At 40.9% G+C, this 18,308-nt stretch overlaps 1 protein-coding gene across 1 annotated transcript; it reads right to left on the reverse strand.

Annotated features, from left to right (window-relative positions):
* Positions 1-600: 600 nt before the first annotated feature.
* On the reverse strand, positions 601-17,969 carry rbl1 (retinoblastoma-like 1 (p107)). The gene is made up of 22 exons (XM_085407604.1): positions 17,685-17,969; positions 15,430-15,563; positions 14,866-15,069; positions 14,079-14,143; positions 13,776-13,904; positions 13,141-13,304; positions 12,926-12,990; positions 12,677-12,836; positions 11,977-12,143; positions 10,725-10,837; positions 10,398-10,501; positions 9,950-10,087; positions 9,525-9,689; positions 8,654-8,804; positions 8,344-8,571; positions 7,779-7,969; positions 7,009-7,185; positions 6,284-6,355; positions 6,096-6,183; positions 4,773-4,924; positions 4,514-4,678; positions 601-3,505 (listed from the first exon to the last, which is right to left on the reverse strand). The coding sequence occupies exons 1-22, from the start codon at positions 17,844-17,846 to the stop codon at positions 3,311-3,313; spliced, it is 3,189 nt and encodes a 1,062-aa protein (XP_085263730.1). The 5' UTR covers positions 17,847-17,969; the 3' UTR covers positions 601-3,310.
* Positions 17,970-18,308: the final 339 nt, after the last annotated feature.

Consider the following 18,308-nt stretch of genomic DNA (forward strand, 5'->3'; position numbering starts at 1 on the left):
CCCGGCCTGCGGTGTTCACTTTAGAGCCGATCAAAATGTCAGACATTGTCTCAGCATGCGAGCCCGGAGGACAAAGAAGAAAAATATGCCGCATCTCAGCAAATCATCAGAAAATCACAATGAATATATGAAAACAGAAAAAGTGAACAAGTGATGTCTTGAGTTACAGAATAAAACTGAATCTACCAAATAACAGTTGAAGTGTGGTCACTTCCTGACCAGTGGAACCTCACCACAAGGGCCATTTAGTGGTTTTCAGGAGCCTCAACTTACATTATCCAGTCATCCATCACTCTTCTTCTACTTATTCAATTTAGGGTCACAGGAAGGCTGGAGCCTATCCCAGCTGTCCTCGGGCCAGTTAACCTAACATCAGGTCTGGACTGTGGGAGAAGCCGGAGAAAAACCACGGCGGTGCAGGGAGACTCCACCCAGAAAGGCCTCAGCAGCCCGGTGGCCACTCACCCAGGACCTTCATGGTACTGATCACCCCCCCAAGTGATGTGAAAAGTCAAGAATTCACTTTTAAATTATTTTTAAAAATATTTTCACCAAAGAAAATTAAAAAAAATGAAATAAGGGGGACACATGAAAGCTAAATTTCACAATGAAGAGTTTTATTATACAAAACTTGACTATTTGTAGAAAATACAAATATCACTGAAGATGACGGGCGACGCCCATCGATCAGTGTTTTTAAGGCCTTCCATAAAACAACTCAACACCTTTTAAATGTTTATTTTACAAAACTTTTTTTTTTTAGCAATTATGAAAAAGCCACGGTAGGTAGAAGCTGAGAGACTGATTTCTAACACATCATAGAATAAAGTCGAGTGTAGATACTACACACCTGCGTACAAAAATGCTGCTTCAGCCGAGCAGAACACCTGTAATTACAGCACAACATGGTTCAAACCACAAAATAAAAAGAAACATTAAAACTAATAAAAGACATTTTCTCCACAGAAATCAAGTCTCCAAACAAAAAGGAGACATCTGCAGGAAGTGTAGTGAAAGACATCATCTCAAGGAAACGATACACGGTTTAGACGTTCAACTATTTCAGACATCTGAAAAAGGTTTCAGATACTTCTGCGTTTCCTTTTCTCCACTTATTTTCCTTAATACTGTTATTTATTTGCATATGTACAAAAAAGGCACCAACACAGACAGGCTGAGAGGTCTGACCCTGAAAACTCATGTATAAAGGCTCTCTGAATCAAAAAGTGTTCACATCAGATTTCTCTGAAAGAAGAGAAGGTGTTTATATTTTGTTTGTTTTGGAAATCATGTATGAGAGGTGTGGATGATTAGATACTCCAAATATCAAATATTCTTTGAGTCTGTTAAAACAAAGAAAGGTAATTCCTGCAGTATGAAAGAGAGTTTTAAAGTGCTGAGTCACAAACACGCAAACAGCTGTCGCCACACTGAAAAACAAAGTCTGCTACTACAGCTGCTTAAAGACCAACGTCTGACCCCAGACATGTCATCAAGCTGGCTGCATGTGATGCTCAGCTGGCGACTGTAATAAATGAGATGATCACCACCAGGCTCAGTTTACAGGCAGAGTCCACAGTTTGTCTGTTTTTAGGTGGGACTGCGACTGTGAACGACTCCATGGAGATGCCTCACGCTCGCCTGAGAATGACAAGTTACCGCTTGGCTTACAGAGTCCATTGACACAGACGCTACACCGATCGCTGTTACTGAGTGAAGCAATGCAAGAACAAGGCCGCCATATTGTTCAGGAGGCTCTGGGCTTCTAATGCTTTACGTCTGTGAAGGAAGAGGCCTATGCATAATTAAAAATCATCAGAATTTGCTGAAATTTCAACTGATTTTCAAGCAGTTACAAACGCTTGAATAGGTTTACCAAATTTTAGAATCATAGCTGATTATTTTCAGCTCTGTTTTGATGTTAAATATAAAAGTGGGACTTCTCCATCATTGAATCCAGTTTATCTTCCTGTCAAGTACTTTACATGAAAGTTGCAGACGAGGGATTCAGTCTGAAGAGCTGGAGTCCACGATAGTCTTCTGACTTTATCTTTTAGGAATCTGCACACAGATCAGCAGTTATGTGAACAACGCAGTGCAGGTTAACATATTTATATATCCAGCTACATATTTAACTTTTTAACGCTCGACCGGGTAATTTAGGATGACCACAGCTGACGAGCCAGTTAACATCCTTTATATGTCATAATAAGACTTGTAGCACAGCTTTCATAATAGTATTATAAAAGGTGTTTATCCTTCCTGACATAAGCCAACATTAGCTTATTATAATGCCAGGACATTGATTTAAACAAAAAGTCAGATTAGAGGAAGGATTACTTATTGTTATCTAATCAAACATGTTTCTCAAACAGTAAAATCTGTTAAAAAGAAAAAAAGAAAAAAAAAAGAAATATATATAATTGGTGCTTTGATTTAGCATCTGTTTCTTTGGAACACCACAGAGCTGAAAAACAACTTTGCTGTTTAGTATAATAATGTGATCCAAAGTCAGTCAGACCTCCTGAATAAGACGGCGGCAGCAGGGATGCATCGTGTAAGCCCCGATTTGGGATCTACATGTATCTAAGGCACACACAGATTTTTCAGCTGCTAGGAACGATTTTAGAAACATTAATCCCTCCATCAACAAAATTTAAAACCAGAACAATTAAAACAGACCTCATTACACATCTTTTTTTTTTTTTTTCTCCAGAGGTTTGCGGGAAAGCAAAAACCCTTTCCCTGTGGAATTTCAGGTGCATTACTACAGGTGGCCACTAGGACAAACTGGCAGTAAGTCTGAGTGGAGGCAACTGAACAATTAAAAGCTCAAAGATAAAAAACGGGACCTCTGATTCAAGCGGATTGGTTGATTAAATTAAAGGGGCGGGATTAAAACTGAAAGGAACTGAACGTGAGTCACACCGAGGATTGAACACGAATATAACAAGCACCTCTGTGCAAAGACGTAACGCAACTCTCAGTGAGCGTTTCGCCTCTTGTGTGAGTTTTGTTTCGTGATGTGGATCAAACAATGTGATCGACAGACAGGAAGCAGAACTACAACTTGCTGTGGATAAAACAAGAAAAGCATCAATATCGCTGTGCGTTCGGTGTCTTGTGCCCTTGGATTAAAATCAAATGTGAGACATAAAACAGGCACCTTAGCTTTACGTTTCCTGAAATCAAACACGTCTCTGTGTGTCGCTGGATTTTTCTTTTTGAACCTGAGGAGCCGTTAATCTTAATGCTTCATTACTTTCCTGGCAGAGTTTCAGGTTTGAGTTTCTGTCCCTCTGTCGGCCCATCAGTGACTCTGCCGCTCCGACACGACATCCTGGAGGCGCTTCAGCAGCACATCTGGGCTGCTGCCGTTCTCCGGACACGCCCTCTTACTCGGGGAGTCGCATGCCGACGACATCATGACGTCCCCCTCCATGTTGAAGGCTCTCTTCCTGCTCACGCAGCCCTGCCGGATCATCCGGTTGATGTCTGACAGCTCCTGCAGAGAGGAAAGGACACACTGAAGAATTGCTTCCATTTTATTTTTATAGTGTATTATTGTTAGTTATGAGTTTTAACTGCACTGTGCACTCTCACTATCTAATACTGTATTATCTAACACTTTCAGATAAAAAAAAAAAAAAAAAGAAAAAAAAAAGAAATTTCATGGTGTGATTCAGACAAATTCATATTTGTGGATGATATGAATGATAAATGTTTTTGTTTTTTTTAAATCTAATCTGTAGAGGATATTTTCCTGGAAGGATTTTTGTAAATCTGGATTTATGTCCCAGCTGTACATCAGAGCTCTTAACACCCTCCCAACACACAAACAGCTATTGATAACGACAACAAACTAGTACAAAACCTTTCATGTATCCTGAGCAGTGTTTAAAACACTTTTTTAATAAACTGTGAGGCTGTTTCTACAGACCATCAACACTTTTTAAGACTTTGTTCTAGATGATGACTGATTACACTGATGAGACCAAGGACCAAGATTTAAATGAGACTAAAATTATCAACAGAAAGTTTAGGAGTTACAGGACCTTACTCGGCTGAAACGGTTAAATACAACAGTCTTTTAGAAGCAAAACCCACCACTCTGCAGCCATCTTTGAAATGCTTCTGGGCACTTATTGCGAAAGGGGAGAGACCCCCCAACTATAAATTCACAAGAATATTAGAAGCGCCTGCATATAATCATCACTACAATGTGAATCGAAAAAGATGACTAAAAAGTTTTGGGAAGTTAAACAACACTGAACAACAGACACTTCAGAGAAAAGTGTAAAACAACACATTTCTGTGTCCCAATCAGGCCGAGTGATACAACAGCTATGAAGCACAGAACTGTTTCATCCATTTGGCTCAGAGTCTTCGATGGATGTGCCGTCCTTTACAACCTTATAGAACTAACGGCACATTGTGTTTTATCGCAGATACAGCCCGGTCCTGTTACAGAGACTCTTTGGCGCCATGTGTGTGAGTGACAGTGTGTTCTTGCCTTAGACGGGCTGCTGTTTATCCTGTAGGTGTAGGAGTTCGGCGTGAGACAGCCTGCTGAGTTCTTGTGAGGGGAGACGTAGAGCGAGTGTCTCTGAGAGATCCGGCGAGGAGACAGAGGCTGAGCCCGGACCGACGGAAACGGAGAGAGAGGAGGAGCGTCCGCCTGGAGGAACCGACACAGCCACGTCAAACAAGAACAAACATTCACCCACGCAATAATATCGTTACCTTGGAGACAGGTAACGACAGGAGCGTACCCGGTTATCGCTGGTGGCGTATCGCAGAGCAAAGCTCTTCATCTTCAGGACGTACACAGTGTTGTAAAACTGGATGAGGTCACCACGCTCCTCCTCCCCTCCTGATTGGCTGCAGTTTAAGTTTCCCGAGTGCTGATTGGTTTTCTCTGCAGCTGAAGAGAAAAGCAAATTAACGGTTTTGAGTAATTTATCAAATATCGAGCACCACTTTTTCCTTCCTCATATCATCAGCTTTTCAGCCAGCTGCTTAAAGTCCTGCTTTTCTATCACTTAACTACATCGTTAATTTCCCTCCACTGTTTCCTCTTCCTGTCATATACCTAAATAGTGGGTTGAATCAATTTTTTACTTTGGGTGGCATAACACAAGCTCTAGTATCTCCTCCTTCGGTCTGATCATACTCGATGTCGTGTTTTTCCTCATGTATTAAAACAACTTTGTCATTTCTCTATTTCTTTCTTTATTGGGACGTTTTCGTGCATATTTTCAAAGCACTCGTGCCCCAGAATTAGACTGGTCAAATCCCCTCTGATGAGTCCTAATATGGGACCATAACTGAAATAAAAGTATTCTGATTCTGATAATTTTAAAGCTAATTAGCATTTCTCTCAGTTAATCTAAGGCTGTAGGTTCTCAGCTGGAAAAGGGGGAACTGCCTGATCCAGGTGGGGAGGAAGGAGTAGGTGCTTTAGGTAGAGGAGATGAAGTCTAGCTGGGTGTTGTGCATGAGTGAGGGGAGAGTGAAGCCAGAGAGCTTCAGCTGTGGGAAGTCACCAGTGCACTTCCTATGGACGGTGTCTGGAAGGAGGAGCTCAGTTGAGACAGTTTGAGAATCTGAGACGTTTCCAGGTCTTAGTCAGATTTATCTACTGCAGTTTAAGTATTTTATGTTTGTACAGCATGAGTGTCGGCTGCTGGGGCAGATGGAGGTGGTAGAATACACACAGATGGATGTTCTCAGCTAATACATGTATATTTTTTATTCCCCTGAAGATAACACTATAGACTATATGTCTGATGAAAAGCATAAAAAAAGATGGATAATGTGTCAGCCATCAGAGCGCCATCTGTAAAAAGTCACAAGTTTACCTGAAGCTTTCAGCGTGTACAAATACATAAATAAATAATAGAGAATCCCTGACTAACCTCAAACATCTTAAAAGGTTAAATTCAGATATCAAACTGCTGTGCAGAAGATGCTGCCAGTTTTTAAATGCAACAACTGATTAGAAATGTTCATGAAATACGGCTGCCAATAAACACTGCTGCTTTGATGCTACATTAAAGCAAGTCATTATGAAACATATGTCTGTGAGAGCTTACATTCTCCACCTGAAACAGGATCCACCTCCATGTTTTCATCAGCCACCTGCTCTCTGGGAGTGCGACGCAGTAAGACGCTGCGGTACACCTACATGTATAAACACAGAGTGTAAGAGTGGAGCCTCTACAAACATAACATTACTGATTAAGAGAATCAGTAATTAGCTTGTGTTAAAGGGGTTTCTCACGTGGCTGTTGGCCTGCGGCTGGCTGCGGTAACATTTCATGATGTCCTGGAAGGTGTGAGTGTCTTTGGTGATCTACAAGGAAGGAAGGAAGGAAGGAAGGAAGGAGTCAAGAGATGTACAAACAAAATTGATTTCTTAAACTAGACGCCCTGTTCCTTCTAGTAAGTTGTTCTGGAGAAATATCACGTTAATACACAGGTGATTCTAAACTCAGGTATCCTTACCTCTACTACAAGCACATGTTTCTTTTGTTCTAGTAGTTGAATTTCCAGCAGTGGAAAAGAAACTTGGGCTCAATTATGAAAAGAACAAATGAACAGGATACATACACACTACTGCGATGATGTGACACAGTTGATGCTGCTCAAACTTTCAGCTGGGCTTCATTTGCAAGGTTAGTAACAGCCTGCATGTATTAAATGTATTCTCCATCGGAGAAACTATACTGACAGCTAAGACAGCTAAAGGATAAAATGTTGTGAATAAACTGTCTGCTTTTCTCTGGCTGACTCAGCCTGGTTTTCCTGCACAGGTCGCTGGTCACAGCAGCTGTCAGAAACACATTTCCCTCCGAGGAGAAAAATCATGATTGAGAAATTAGAAAACAGTGCTAAAATGCCAGAAAGACATTTCCCAGCAAGCCAGCGCAGCAGCCTCAGGCGGTTTAAAAACAGCTGCCATACGTTCTTCTTAATTAAATGTGAAGCTTTTCTCCAGGTTCTCACCTTGGAAATGATGTAAATGCTGCACAGCAGCAGCTGGTCGAGGTGCCGGTCCTTCATCAGATCGGTACAGTGGACCAGAGAGTGCTCGAAACAAGTCCAGATTTTCCCTCGCAGATCGGACGAGATGTCCAGCTTCACACACAAATCCCTCAGACGTACGCTAGCCAGGTGATACACCTGCAAGGGCAGAGGGACGAGATTTATATGTCCTGCAAATTTCATAATTCATCATTTCCAGCTGCTGTACAAGTAGAAAAATAAAATGTCAAAGATAAATGTATGGAGGGCAGTGGCTAATGCAGCTCATGTTACTCGAGTAAACATCTTAAAACTGAAAAGTATTTAGTTCTTACTTATTTTCATATTCAGAGAGAATGAAACTGTATTACTCTAACCACCAGTGTAATGCATGACATACAAAGTTCTGATCAAAGATCTGAAAGAGACATTTTATGTGAACAAAAATACAAATAAAAAAAAGGGCTCTGTTTTTTTTTTGAGCGGGAAGGAAGAAAAAGAAATCAAGAGATTAAATCTGAATTGTTGGTTGTAGCTTTAGTGGGATGTTTATCATCTAAACTGGAACCTGTATTATGTTCTGCACATTTTAAGGTTTATTTATTAACGCGTTTCTTTCCCAGACAAAAAGAGTAGAGTGATCAGGTTATAGAAACATAACAATATCAAATTCTAAATTCTTAAATTTATAACTAGAGATTTTTATGAAACCAGCCTGTCGTAAAATGTCACACTCCTTTCACAGTCTGTACCTTCCTGAAGAAGAGAGCGAGTGATCCTGTGCGTCTCGGTCGTCCATTTCCTGCTTGGGTATCAGAGGTCGTGGCAACGGCGGTGGGCCGGCTCGGGGAGGCGGTCAGCAGGAACTGAGCCGTGATGGGAGCAGAAGAATCACACGGCTGAACCGGGATCAGCGTGATGGTGCGGTCAGTGTTATTTGTACCTGCAGATATTCCCACAAACAGATGTTTAGCAGGAAAAACCAACTGCCTGAACGTTTATGTGGACTTATTTTAGCAAAGAAAACTATCAGCATGTCAGGGATAGAGGCTTAAATCCATGTCCAGCATCAGAGCAAGGTACTAACACCGTCTCAGTTTGAGGGTTTGACCTTCTTCTGTATGGAGCCTGAATACTCTGTGTAAAGAAATGCAAATGCGAATGCTCCAAGTCTCTGTTTTTGGTGGCAGTTCAGCTTATTCAGTGCCAGGGAGGTTTAAAAAAATAAATAAATAAAAAATATGTAATTTTATCCTGTTTTGGCTGATGATGTAACCATGACAACAGTGAAACAGGAATGGTGTAAGGTGTAAGCACCTGGCAGTGGGATACTCAGGACGGTGGTTTGTGTCCCCTGTCCTGCGATCTTCAGGGTGCTGCTTGTGCCAAAGGTCAGCCTCTTTGCTGGAGAGGACATTGGGCTTAAGCCGGCGTTCAGGCCTGGTGACGGAGCTGGTGGGTCGTCACCGAAGAGACGCCGTTTCGCGCTGCCAGCTGCAGGAGAGCTGTACCTGTCATGTACGGACAGTGGAGAGGGAGGCACATCTGGAAGAGGTGAAGAGAAAACAAAAAATTTAACATTAAGTTACAAAAACAACCTGAAGACCCGCCCGGCTTAGAGACCCACCTTTACGGGCGCTGCCCAGGCCGGACCTGAACTCCCTGATGCGGGGATGGATGATGGGTGAGAGGGCCACCATGGGCAGGTGGGACTGCCCTCCACTGACAGAACAAGATCCAGAAGCAGAACCTGTGTCAAGACTGGAGGAAAAATTCACCTGCAGAAAGAGATGAGATTTAGTGTTTATTGAAGACTTCTCTAAACAGAGTTTTACATGTTTTTCTTTCCTACTCTTGGCTCTTCATATCAATTAGAGTGACACACAAGCCCCGCCCACCTGTTAGTTATGCGTTTCAACTGCACTGTGCACTCCCAACTTCCTGAATCTGATATGCTCTTATCTAATACTGTATTATCTAACACTTTCAGATAAAAAAAAAAAAAAAAAAAAAAGAGGGAAATTTCATGTTGTGATTCAGACAAATTCATATTTGTGGATGATATGAATGGTAAATGTTTTTTCAACTTGAAAGTTGACAGTTACAGAAAAAGTAACATTTTTCCCCCATACAATTGATGATCTCAGGAGCTGCACCAAGTTCTCAACATGTGATTCATGCAAAGCTGCTCCAGTAGAGTCCAAAGATAAAATTATGAAGCTGGAAATTAGTCTAATAGCTCCCACTTCAGTGATTTCCTATGTAAATCTTTCTTCACTTGCCTCTTGGCCTCATAGTCTTCACCAGTATCGTGTTTATGGGACTGATCCTCTTTATGATGAAAAATTAGACTTGAGACATTTTATGTTTATTAAAATTTCTATTTGAGCCTTTAGAGACAAATTATGCAAAGCACATTGAGAGAGCTTGTATTTCTAGACAGTTTGGAGGTTTTTATCAATATTATAATTATTATGGATTATGTGTGTTCCTCTGACCTCCTCCACTGTGGGAACCTTGTTCCCTGCAGCCTGCAAGGCGCTCCACAGGGCAGAGTCTGTGGTCCACGCCCTGCACTCCAGAACCTGCTCCTCGATGGAGTTCAGATGTTTCACCATGTCTCTGGACAGGCCCTCCTCGGAGCGGATAAACACCTCGATCACCTGTGCACACAAACACACTAAATCAATCCAGAGTGGTGAAAAACCCCAAACTGCTTGGGGAGAGGACAGGTTTTATTTACTCATCAATCCGGAAACAGGAGCTGTTCATTTAAACATCTGTACTGCATCTGGTTTAATGACTTTAAGCAGATGCAACACAGATGGAAATTGATTTTAGTGGTCTAGATATTTTTTTTTTTAACCCTTTATTCAGCAAAGGTTGTGTGTGTGTGTGCGCGTGTGCTCTAAACGTCTATTACCTTAAAGAAGTAGAAAGGAACCTGTTTGAAGACACTGATGATCCAAGGAAAGGTCCTCTGGGAGCTGTAGGCGAACAGCACCACCTCCAGACAGCACGCCATCAGGGAACAGTGGAAGATATCCTGCTCCAGCAAAACCTGACAACACAAACACACCTTTAAACTTGAGCCAGAGACTCTACAGACATCTGTGTTAGCATTCTTCTGTGTTTTCACTACAGTCTGGCTTGCTGCCCGGGTTTTGGGGGTGCTCGATATAAATTAGCTGCGTCTTCGATCCGTGCATCTCATCCAGTAGTTGACAACTGCATAATCGTTTTTGTGACTGACATATGAGTGAGAAACACTGAGTCTGATGCTACTACGCAACATAAATTTATATTTAATTATACCCACAGGTATGCGAGTGGCTCATTATTGTATGAAACACGCTCTGACTGCTGCTTACGCTCATGTCTCTGCCAGGCAGCCGTCTGGTCTCCTGGACCATGACGTTCTCCAGGATCTTGTAGTAGAGGATCTCAGCCAGCTTTAGACGGTTCTCTGCAAAGTCTGGAACAAAAGACACACATTCATTTATGCTTTACAGGGATTTTGGTGAGTCTGACAGCCAGCATAGTTTAATTAATACTATTTTAATTCATACTGCAGAAAAATGATTCAGTGATCGGAGTAGAAAAGTGCACAACAGTGAGATTCCATTAGTCATCACCAAAAACCTCTCGTCTGTTAAACACTGAAGACACCTCTCCTCAAACCACCGTCTGTGTTCTACCTATATGAGAGCCAGGCGTGTCCTCCAAGTCGTTGGTGTAATGTTCTTTGAAGGTTTGTCCCAGTGTCTTCACTCGGGTCAGTATGGACTCTGTGGGATCTCTGGAGCAGGACCTTCAATAAGAACAAAGGCAAAACAAATGTTTTTACATTACTGAGTATAGAAAACACCACAAAGGGACTGAGTGATACTGGTTTCAGGATCATGTGTCTTATGAAAAGCGCATTATTGTAACATTTGTTTCTGTAAACTCTTGTGTTATTCTTGGTTATGTCTTGTGCTTTCATCTACTGGAGGATGTAACTGTGACTCAAAAGAAATGTTCAAAGGATTTTTAATGATTCAGAAATATATGAAAATAGATCCATGGTAACTGAATGCTTACAGTCCATTTCACTAATATTCAAACTCTTATTGTTTTTTTATTTCTCTTAAATGATACATGAATTGCCACTAAATATTAAATACTTAATAATATTACTACTACTACTACTACTACTAATAATAAATATTAGCCTTTTTTAAAAATCTGTCTGAGAATTCAAGCTTTTCAAGATGAGGATTTTCTCATCTTACATTTCCCTACCTGCAGGCTAATCAGGGTGATGTTGTAGTTATCTACAGTATCATTCAGCTGAGTAATGACACCTTTCATTGTGTAGTACAATGGACCGCAGCTTCAGTGTCTTACACTGCAGCTGATAACAGATATCCTAATCCTCCTGGCACAATCACACCAAAACAAACCGGTTCATTTCCTGCTACACTGAGTTCATTAGCTAGCAACTGGAGTCCAAAATGGTAGAGTAGGAACAGGATGCTGGTGAAACTTACATATGGTAGCATTTCATAAACAATTTAAGAAACTCCTACTACATGCACATGCCCCACATTGCTCTGACCCCTCCCACCACAAGGTTCAAAGACTCTACAGACAAGAGGAGGTGGGGATCAAAGAGTCCTGCTCAAAACACCCTGACAGAAAAACTAAAAATGACTGAGTCAAACAATTTTACTCATAAAACCACAGACTAATGATCATGATTGAATCACTTTTTCTCCTTTTTCCTCTACTCTTTACTCACACTGTTAAATCTACAGTATACAGTCTTTCTCCTCTAATTTAAATGTATTCCTTTCACTATTTTCATGCTCAAGATAAGTACAGTACAGTACGAGTCTGAAGTTTGGACACCCTTTCACTGGTGCTGTAGTTCTGCAAAGACAAATAAAAAGAAGAAAAAAGACTGACTTGAAGATCTGCATCAGATGGTCACTGGGGGCCGTCCTTAAACCAGCCACCATGCTCTGCAGCCTGCTGACACTCTGTGTCGCCGAGGAGACGGGAGTGACGAGCAGGTCCTTCTCCTTCAGGTACACTCGTCCGGTCAGAGGGGTGGAGGGGGCGAGAGAGGCAGACTGCATAGAGAGAGGGAGAGAGTAAATTTCCTTGAAGTAACACCACAATGGTTTTTTCCATCTCTGTGACTTTTTATTGAGTTCGCTGATCCAGGTTTGAATCAAAGGAGGATCACACTTTTTGTAGTTGAGCTTTAGATTGCTGCTTCATATCAGATCTACTCCTTTGTTGGCTGCTTTTAAATCCGTGCTTAAAGACAAAATAGTTCATCCTGGGCTGGGCCCATTTATTCTTTATTTAAACTACATTAAAAGTAAAAGCAGTGGTTTTCCTGTTATTCCTTTTATTTTCTTAGTAATTTACTAACATTGGTCAATAATTGTTGCTTTAATACAAACTTTATCAAATGGATTTTGCATTCACCTCGCACTTTATTATGAAAACCTCGATTATTTAAATCGAAAATCACTTTTTCTTCTCAGTCTTATGTTTGATTTACTGGTGACCTGGTATTTTCTGGCAGGTGTTTCAAATCTTTTGTTGGTGACTATACCTTCAGTGTGTGTTGTTAATGGTGTGTGTGTGTGTTTACCTTCTCCACATGTTGCTGCAGCTGTTGGCTGGCAGGTGGCTCCTGAACGATCTTCCTTGGAGTTCCGATCTCCTCGTCGGCATCGGCTCCCAGAAACACTCGCTCATCGAAGTCTCCCACCGTCAGCACATACTCCTCATACTCCCTGTTTATGGCTTTACTGCAAACACACACATAAATGGATCTACATTTCTAAAACAGAAAGAAGAGGGAAGAGCACAAGCTGTTTTCTGTTCTCTTGTTGCTCACTTGTTATCGATGAAGTTCTGAGGATCCAAGAGTTCAGTCAAAAGCTCATCGTGACCTTTCAGGATCTGATTGGTGAGAAATGTGAGGTAGCAGCAGATTGGAGGGAAACAAAATTACTGCTTGAAAAAAATTAAAAATAAATAATGAAAAAAGCTGGAAAAGAACTGTAATGATTAAACACATGTATGCATGTGTTTAGGATAAATCGAATGCACCTGTTTCTGAAAGAGCTTCTGTATGTAAGGTTTGAAGTAGTGCTGCTTGATGCCTTTAGCCTCCACCACCAGCCCGTCGTGGAGCTCGCACAATCTCTCCAACACACATGGAGGAGGCTCATCAGAGGAAATATGTCCATCAGCACGGTACGCAGCAGGCAGACCTGCACACAGACACACAAATGAACCAATGTACTGTGAGGGTACTGGAGCAACAACAGCCTGTTCCAAAAAGCAGGTTTAGTGAAAACTCTGAGCTACTCGATCCTAAGATTACATTTTCTGCTTGATAAAACCTGATTTTAGATTTTGTGATCCTCAGCTGCTCAGAGTTTATTCCCCAAACTGAATTTCCCGAGAAGCAAATCAGTGTCTCACTGTACAAACGTAAAACACTGATCATATAAAAGGAATTTGTCATGTTGTGATTAATCGCCCTGATGTAACATTTCTGATCACAGCTGTAAAAGTGTAAACAATGATCAGCTGTTTAGGAAACAAAAACCTGAGGAGTTAATCAATGTAGAGCTTTCTGGGAATGCATTGTGGAAAAGATAACACATAACTGAAAGTTTTAAAAATCGGTCTTGCAATTAGTCTAAAAACGCTTTGAGACAACCACACAGGTCCCCCACCTCTGAACGTCGGGTTGATGAGGTCTTTCCTGTTGGCACAGAGCAGAGCATTTCCAAACACCAAGTCCAGACAGCAGAGAAGCAGGTGGTACGAGTTCACCAGGTCATCCCCAATCATACGGAAGTTCCCTTCACAAACAGAAACACACAGTTACATCATATATCACGGCTGTAATGAATAATAATTATTTTAGTAGCTGTATTTAAAGAAACTAAAACGGAGAAAAAAATTTAGCACATAATTATTTGTGAAATCAGTTATTCGAAAATGTAAAGTGTCCTTTCAAGCTTAGTTGTGGGTACCTTTAGTGTAGACAAACAGAGTCCAGCAGAACTTGAACACATCACTGATGTGACAGGGCAGCCGCCTGCAGACCCAGAGAGAGGACACGGTCATGCTGTGTGTATTGACTAAATGTGACAACGAGAATAAAATCTCTGCGTTTCCAGACTGAAGGCTGGTGACTAAGTGTGTGGTCAGAGTAACTAACCAGAGGCAAAGATGGTATGAGACAAGATCACAAAAAACAAAACAAAAACGACCCTGTGTCCAAAATCAAATGTGTTCTATCTTTCTGGTATGAGCTGCTGTTGACAGGAGGAAAGCATACCTCTGATAAACAGGAGAGCTTTTAAGAGAATTTGTCCTCTGTGATGTTCATACGGCTACATGAATTAACCAGCATTAGTGAAATTTAGGACTAAAAGGACGTCCTGTCCTCTCTGGGCTTAAAGTCACCAATAAAGTGAATTTGTGAAATTTACAGAAGCTTCTGCTAAAGACAGCCCATGTTTAGCATGGAACTACGCATTTAAATAAAGTGAGAATCCCTTCATTATTATTGCTCAGGTGCTTTTTTTACATGAAGCTCTAAAATACATTCACTACAAAATTAAATCTATAGTAAGTAAATTTATAGCTAAGCAGTGTCGAAAACTGAATGTACTTTAATATAATTTGCACTGCAAAGTCAGGCATCAGAAGGATTTAAAGCAAACACCTTCAAACTTAAATCTTAATACTTTAGATATTATAGAACTTTACAAGAATGTTAACCAAGGGTTAGACCAGCAGCTCCGTGTGTGTTACCTGTGCTTCCTGCTGCGTGGTTGCCGTGGCGGGTCGGTTCCCTGCGGATTCTGAAACATGTCCATGAAGATGGGTTCAAACTTGCGGAAAATCACCGTGGAGACCTCAAAGTTGCGTTCCAGGCGCTCCATTCGGAGCCTGAAGTCCTGCGAGAGCTTGGACATGTCGGCCCACTTCCTCATCTTGGAGAAGAACTGGATCAGACTGAGGAAGGGACAGAACAAGCAGAAGTGTACATGTTCAAACACAAAACAATGGAGGATAGGCTCCCATTAAAACTTAACTGGAAATGTTGTAACACACTTTTTAAAGGATTTCAGTTTGTAAACATTCATCGTTTATGGTCACATTTTTCTACAGATAATACAGAAAAATCTTTCACTTTCTGTGTTATCTGTAAAGAAGACACTGAATCTGAGTCTTTTCTTCACCATCAGTCATCTAAAACCAGGTAAGTTACCACCTCATAATTTATTCGGCACACTGATGTTTTCACTGCTTTATCAGTTGCTACATTTTTCTTAAACTGCACAGTCAGGTCGCGCAGAGCTGACAGAGATTCACCTGAGTTTCGAGGAGCGAAGAATCCTGGTCAGCGAGACACAGTTTCCCTCCATCAGCCCTTTGCCCACTGTGGGAGTGGACCCCTTCCTGCAGGCTGAATACAGCGAACATGCTAGCCAGTGTACAACATCCCCCTGCAGAGAAACAGCAACACAACATTTACACATCTGTCTTTGATACATAACATAAACAGAAAGCTTTGTGATCAAACAGCTGCGTGATGCACAATCATATTCATCTTTTTAGTCAAGAAACATCAAACTGATCAGAAAACATTTTGCTGTTACAGCTTCATAAATATGAATTAGGAATCAACATTATACTTATAAGAGTGTGTCTGTGTTTTTTAAAAATATCCTTTCCTGCTTTTATCCATGTTTAAATTTTTGGATTCTACTTAAGTTTTAATAATAATAAATTTTATTTAAAAGCACCTTTCAAAACACTCAAGGACACTTTACAGAACAAATAAGACAAGCATGAAAACAGGAAATGAACACAATAATGAAACAAAGTTTAAGAGCATGGAGTAGTTACACAGAGTAGGCTCTCTTTGCATGACTCACGGTTTCAAATAATTCCCATTTATTGTTTTTCATTTTAATTTTCAATAAACAACATTGCCATGAATTGTATGCATTTAAATGAATAAAAAAAATCTAAAATTTCATCAGTGGTGCATCCCTATACCACAAGCACTCTTTAAATTACTGCACAGCTTTACCCACCCACACTAGTACAGGGAGTGCAGAATTATTAGGCAAGTTGTATTTTTGAGGAATAATTTTATTATTGAACAACAACCATGTTCTCAATGAACCCAAAAAACTCATTAATATCAAAGCTGAATGTTTTTGGAAGTAGTTTTTAGTTTGTTTTTAGTTTTAGCTATTTTAGGGGGATATCTGTGTGTGCAGGTGACTATTACTGTGCATAATTATTAGGCAACTTAACAAAAAACAAATATATACCCATTTCAATTATTTATTTTTTACCAGTGAAACCAATATAACATCTCCACATTCACAAATATACATTTCTGACATTCAAAAACAAAACAAAAACAAATCAGCGACCAATATAGCCACCTTTCTTTGCAAGGACAAGGTAGCTCTGAAATATGGCCAAACTGGTGGCAAGTGGCATCTTGGCAGCTGCACGCTTGACTTTTCTCAGTTCATGGGCAGTTATTTTGCGCCTTGGTTTTTCCACACGCTTCTTGCGACCCTGTTGACTATTTTGAATGAAACGCTTGATTGTTCGATGATCACGCTTCAGAAGCTTTGCAATTTTGAGACTGCTGCATCCCTCTGCAAGATATCTCACTATTTTTGACTTTTCTGAGCCTGTCAAGTCCTTCTTTTGACCCATTTTGCCAAAGGAAAGGAAGTTGCCTAATAATTATGCACACCTGATATAGGGTGTTGATGTCATTAGACCACACCCCTTCTCATTACAGAGATGCACATCACCTAATATGCTTAATTGGTAGTAGGCTTTAGAGCCTATACAGCTTGGAGTAAGACAACATGCATGAAGAGGATGATGTGGACAAAATACTCATTTGCCTAATAATTCTGCACTCCCTGTATACAAGAACAGGCTTGACATAAACAAGTTAAGCGTCTTTATGTTTATTAAAAAAAATTCATGACCAAGGTCAGTGGTAACAATACGTTTCCCCCTTTTTGTTATTCAGTCCAAACCCTGATATGACCAAAGACTGTGGTTCTGGACAGTAGTTACATTCAATAAATAAAACATTACGATTACTCTAGTGTCTACTTTATCAGAAACTCACGCCATCACAGCAACCCAAACAATAAACAACATATGACAACAACAGCTCAACAAAATAAATGCCAAATAAATCTATATACGCTGTCTTTAGTCTCATCTATTTTTAGTTTATTATATTGTATAAATTTAGCTTGATCCAGCTGATACCTGCTGTAGCACTAAAGCTTCCCTTGGACATTAAGTATTTTTGCATTACAGAGGCTGAAACCAGGGGTGACTCTGACACAGGAATAAACCAGCACGATCATTTTACTGGCAATATAATTAGTTCATAAACAGTGGCGATCGACTAACCGGTGCGACTCCAGCGTGGAAAGTAAAAACAGAGCCCTTTAACTGCTGTATTCGTGTCCGGGTCTAGCATTCACTACACATGAAAATTAATCTACAGTAATGAGCTTAGCAGGAGTCTGACTCAATAAACAGCTACTGACTATTTAGAGGACATTATTCACCTCCAGAGTATATGTATTCCATATGGCAGTAAAGTTGTCCATAGCTTCTGTGGCCGTCTGTTCGTCCATGTTCAGCTCCTGACACAACGTCTCCAAACTCCTCCGCACCGAGCTCTCCTCCATCCTGCTCGACTCCGAATCCGAAGACTCTTCGCCCCGCATCCGCGACAGGTATAATTTCAACCTGAGTTCAAATCTAAAAACCAAAACACAGCGCCCCTCTTTCCCACTGCCAAACAACACAGCCCACCAACTTGTTCAGGACACAACAACTTCCGTTATCAGTCCCCCACAATGCAGCGCGTTGGCGCGAAAACTTCACGACCCGGACCAATCAGAGGCGAGGGGAGCGTCGGTCCTGAGCTGTTCGCCCAACCCCCTGTCACAAGCTGAAAGCTCGTGCTCAGCAGACGCTCTGGCTCTTTGCTTTCAGCAAATTAATGTTCAGTTAATTTATTTTAAATTTTGATTATTGGTAGTGATGGGTAGATGAGGCCTCGTGAAGCGTTTCAGCACATTCCCCAAACTGTATCGATACTGTGTCGACACAGTGTTGCTGTTTTGCTCCATACTGTCACCTGCTGGACTTTAAGTATCATTGCAGGCAACTTACTTGAGACTCAC

Source organism: Rhamphochromis longiceps, linkage group LG5, assembly GCF_057381845.1.
Source record: "Rhamphochromis longiceps isolate RC_006_pf linkage group LG5, R_longiceps_female_GT1.1, whole genome shotgun sequence".
Taxonomy (NCBI): Eukaryota; Metazoa; Chordata; class Actinopteri; order Cichliformes; family Cichlidae; genus Rhamphochromis; species Rhamphochromis longiceps.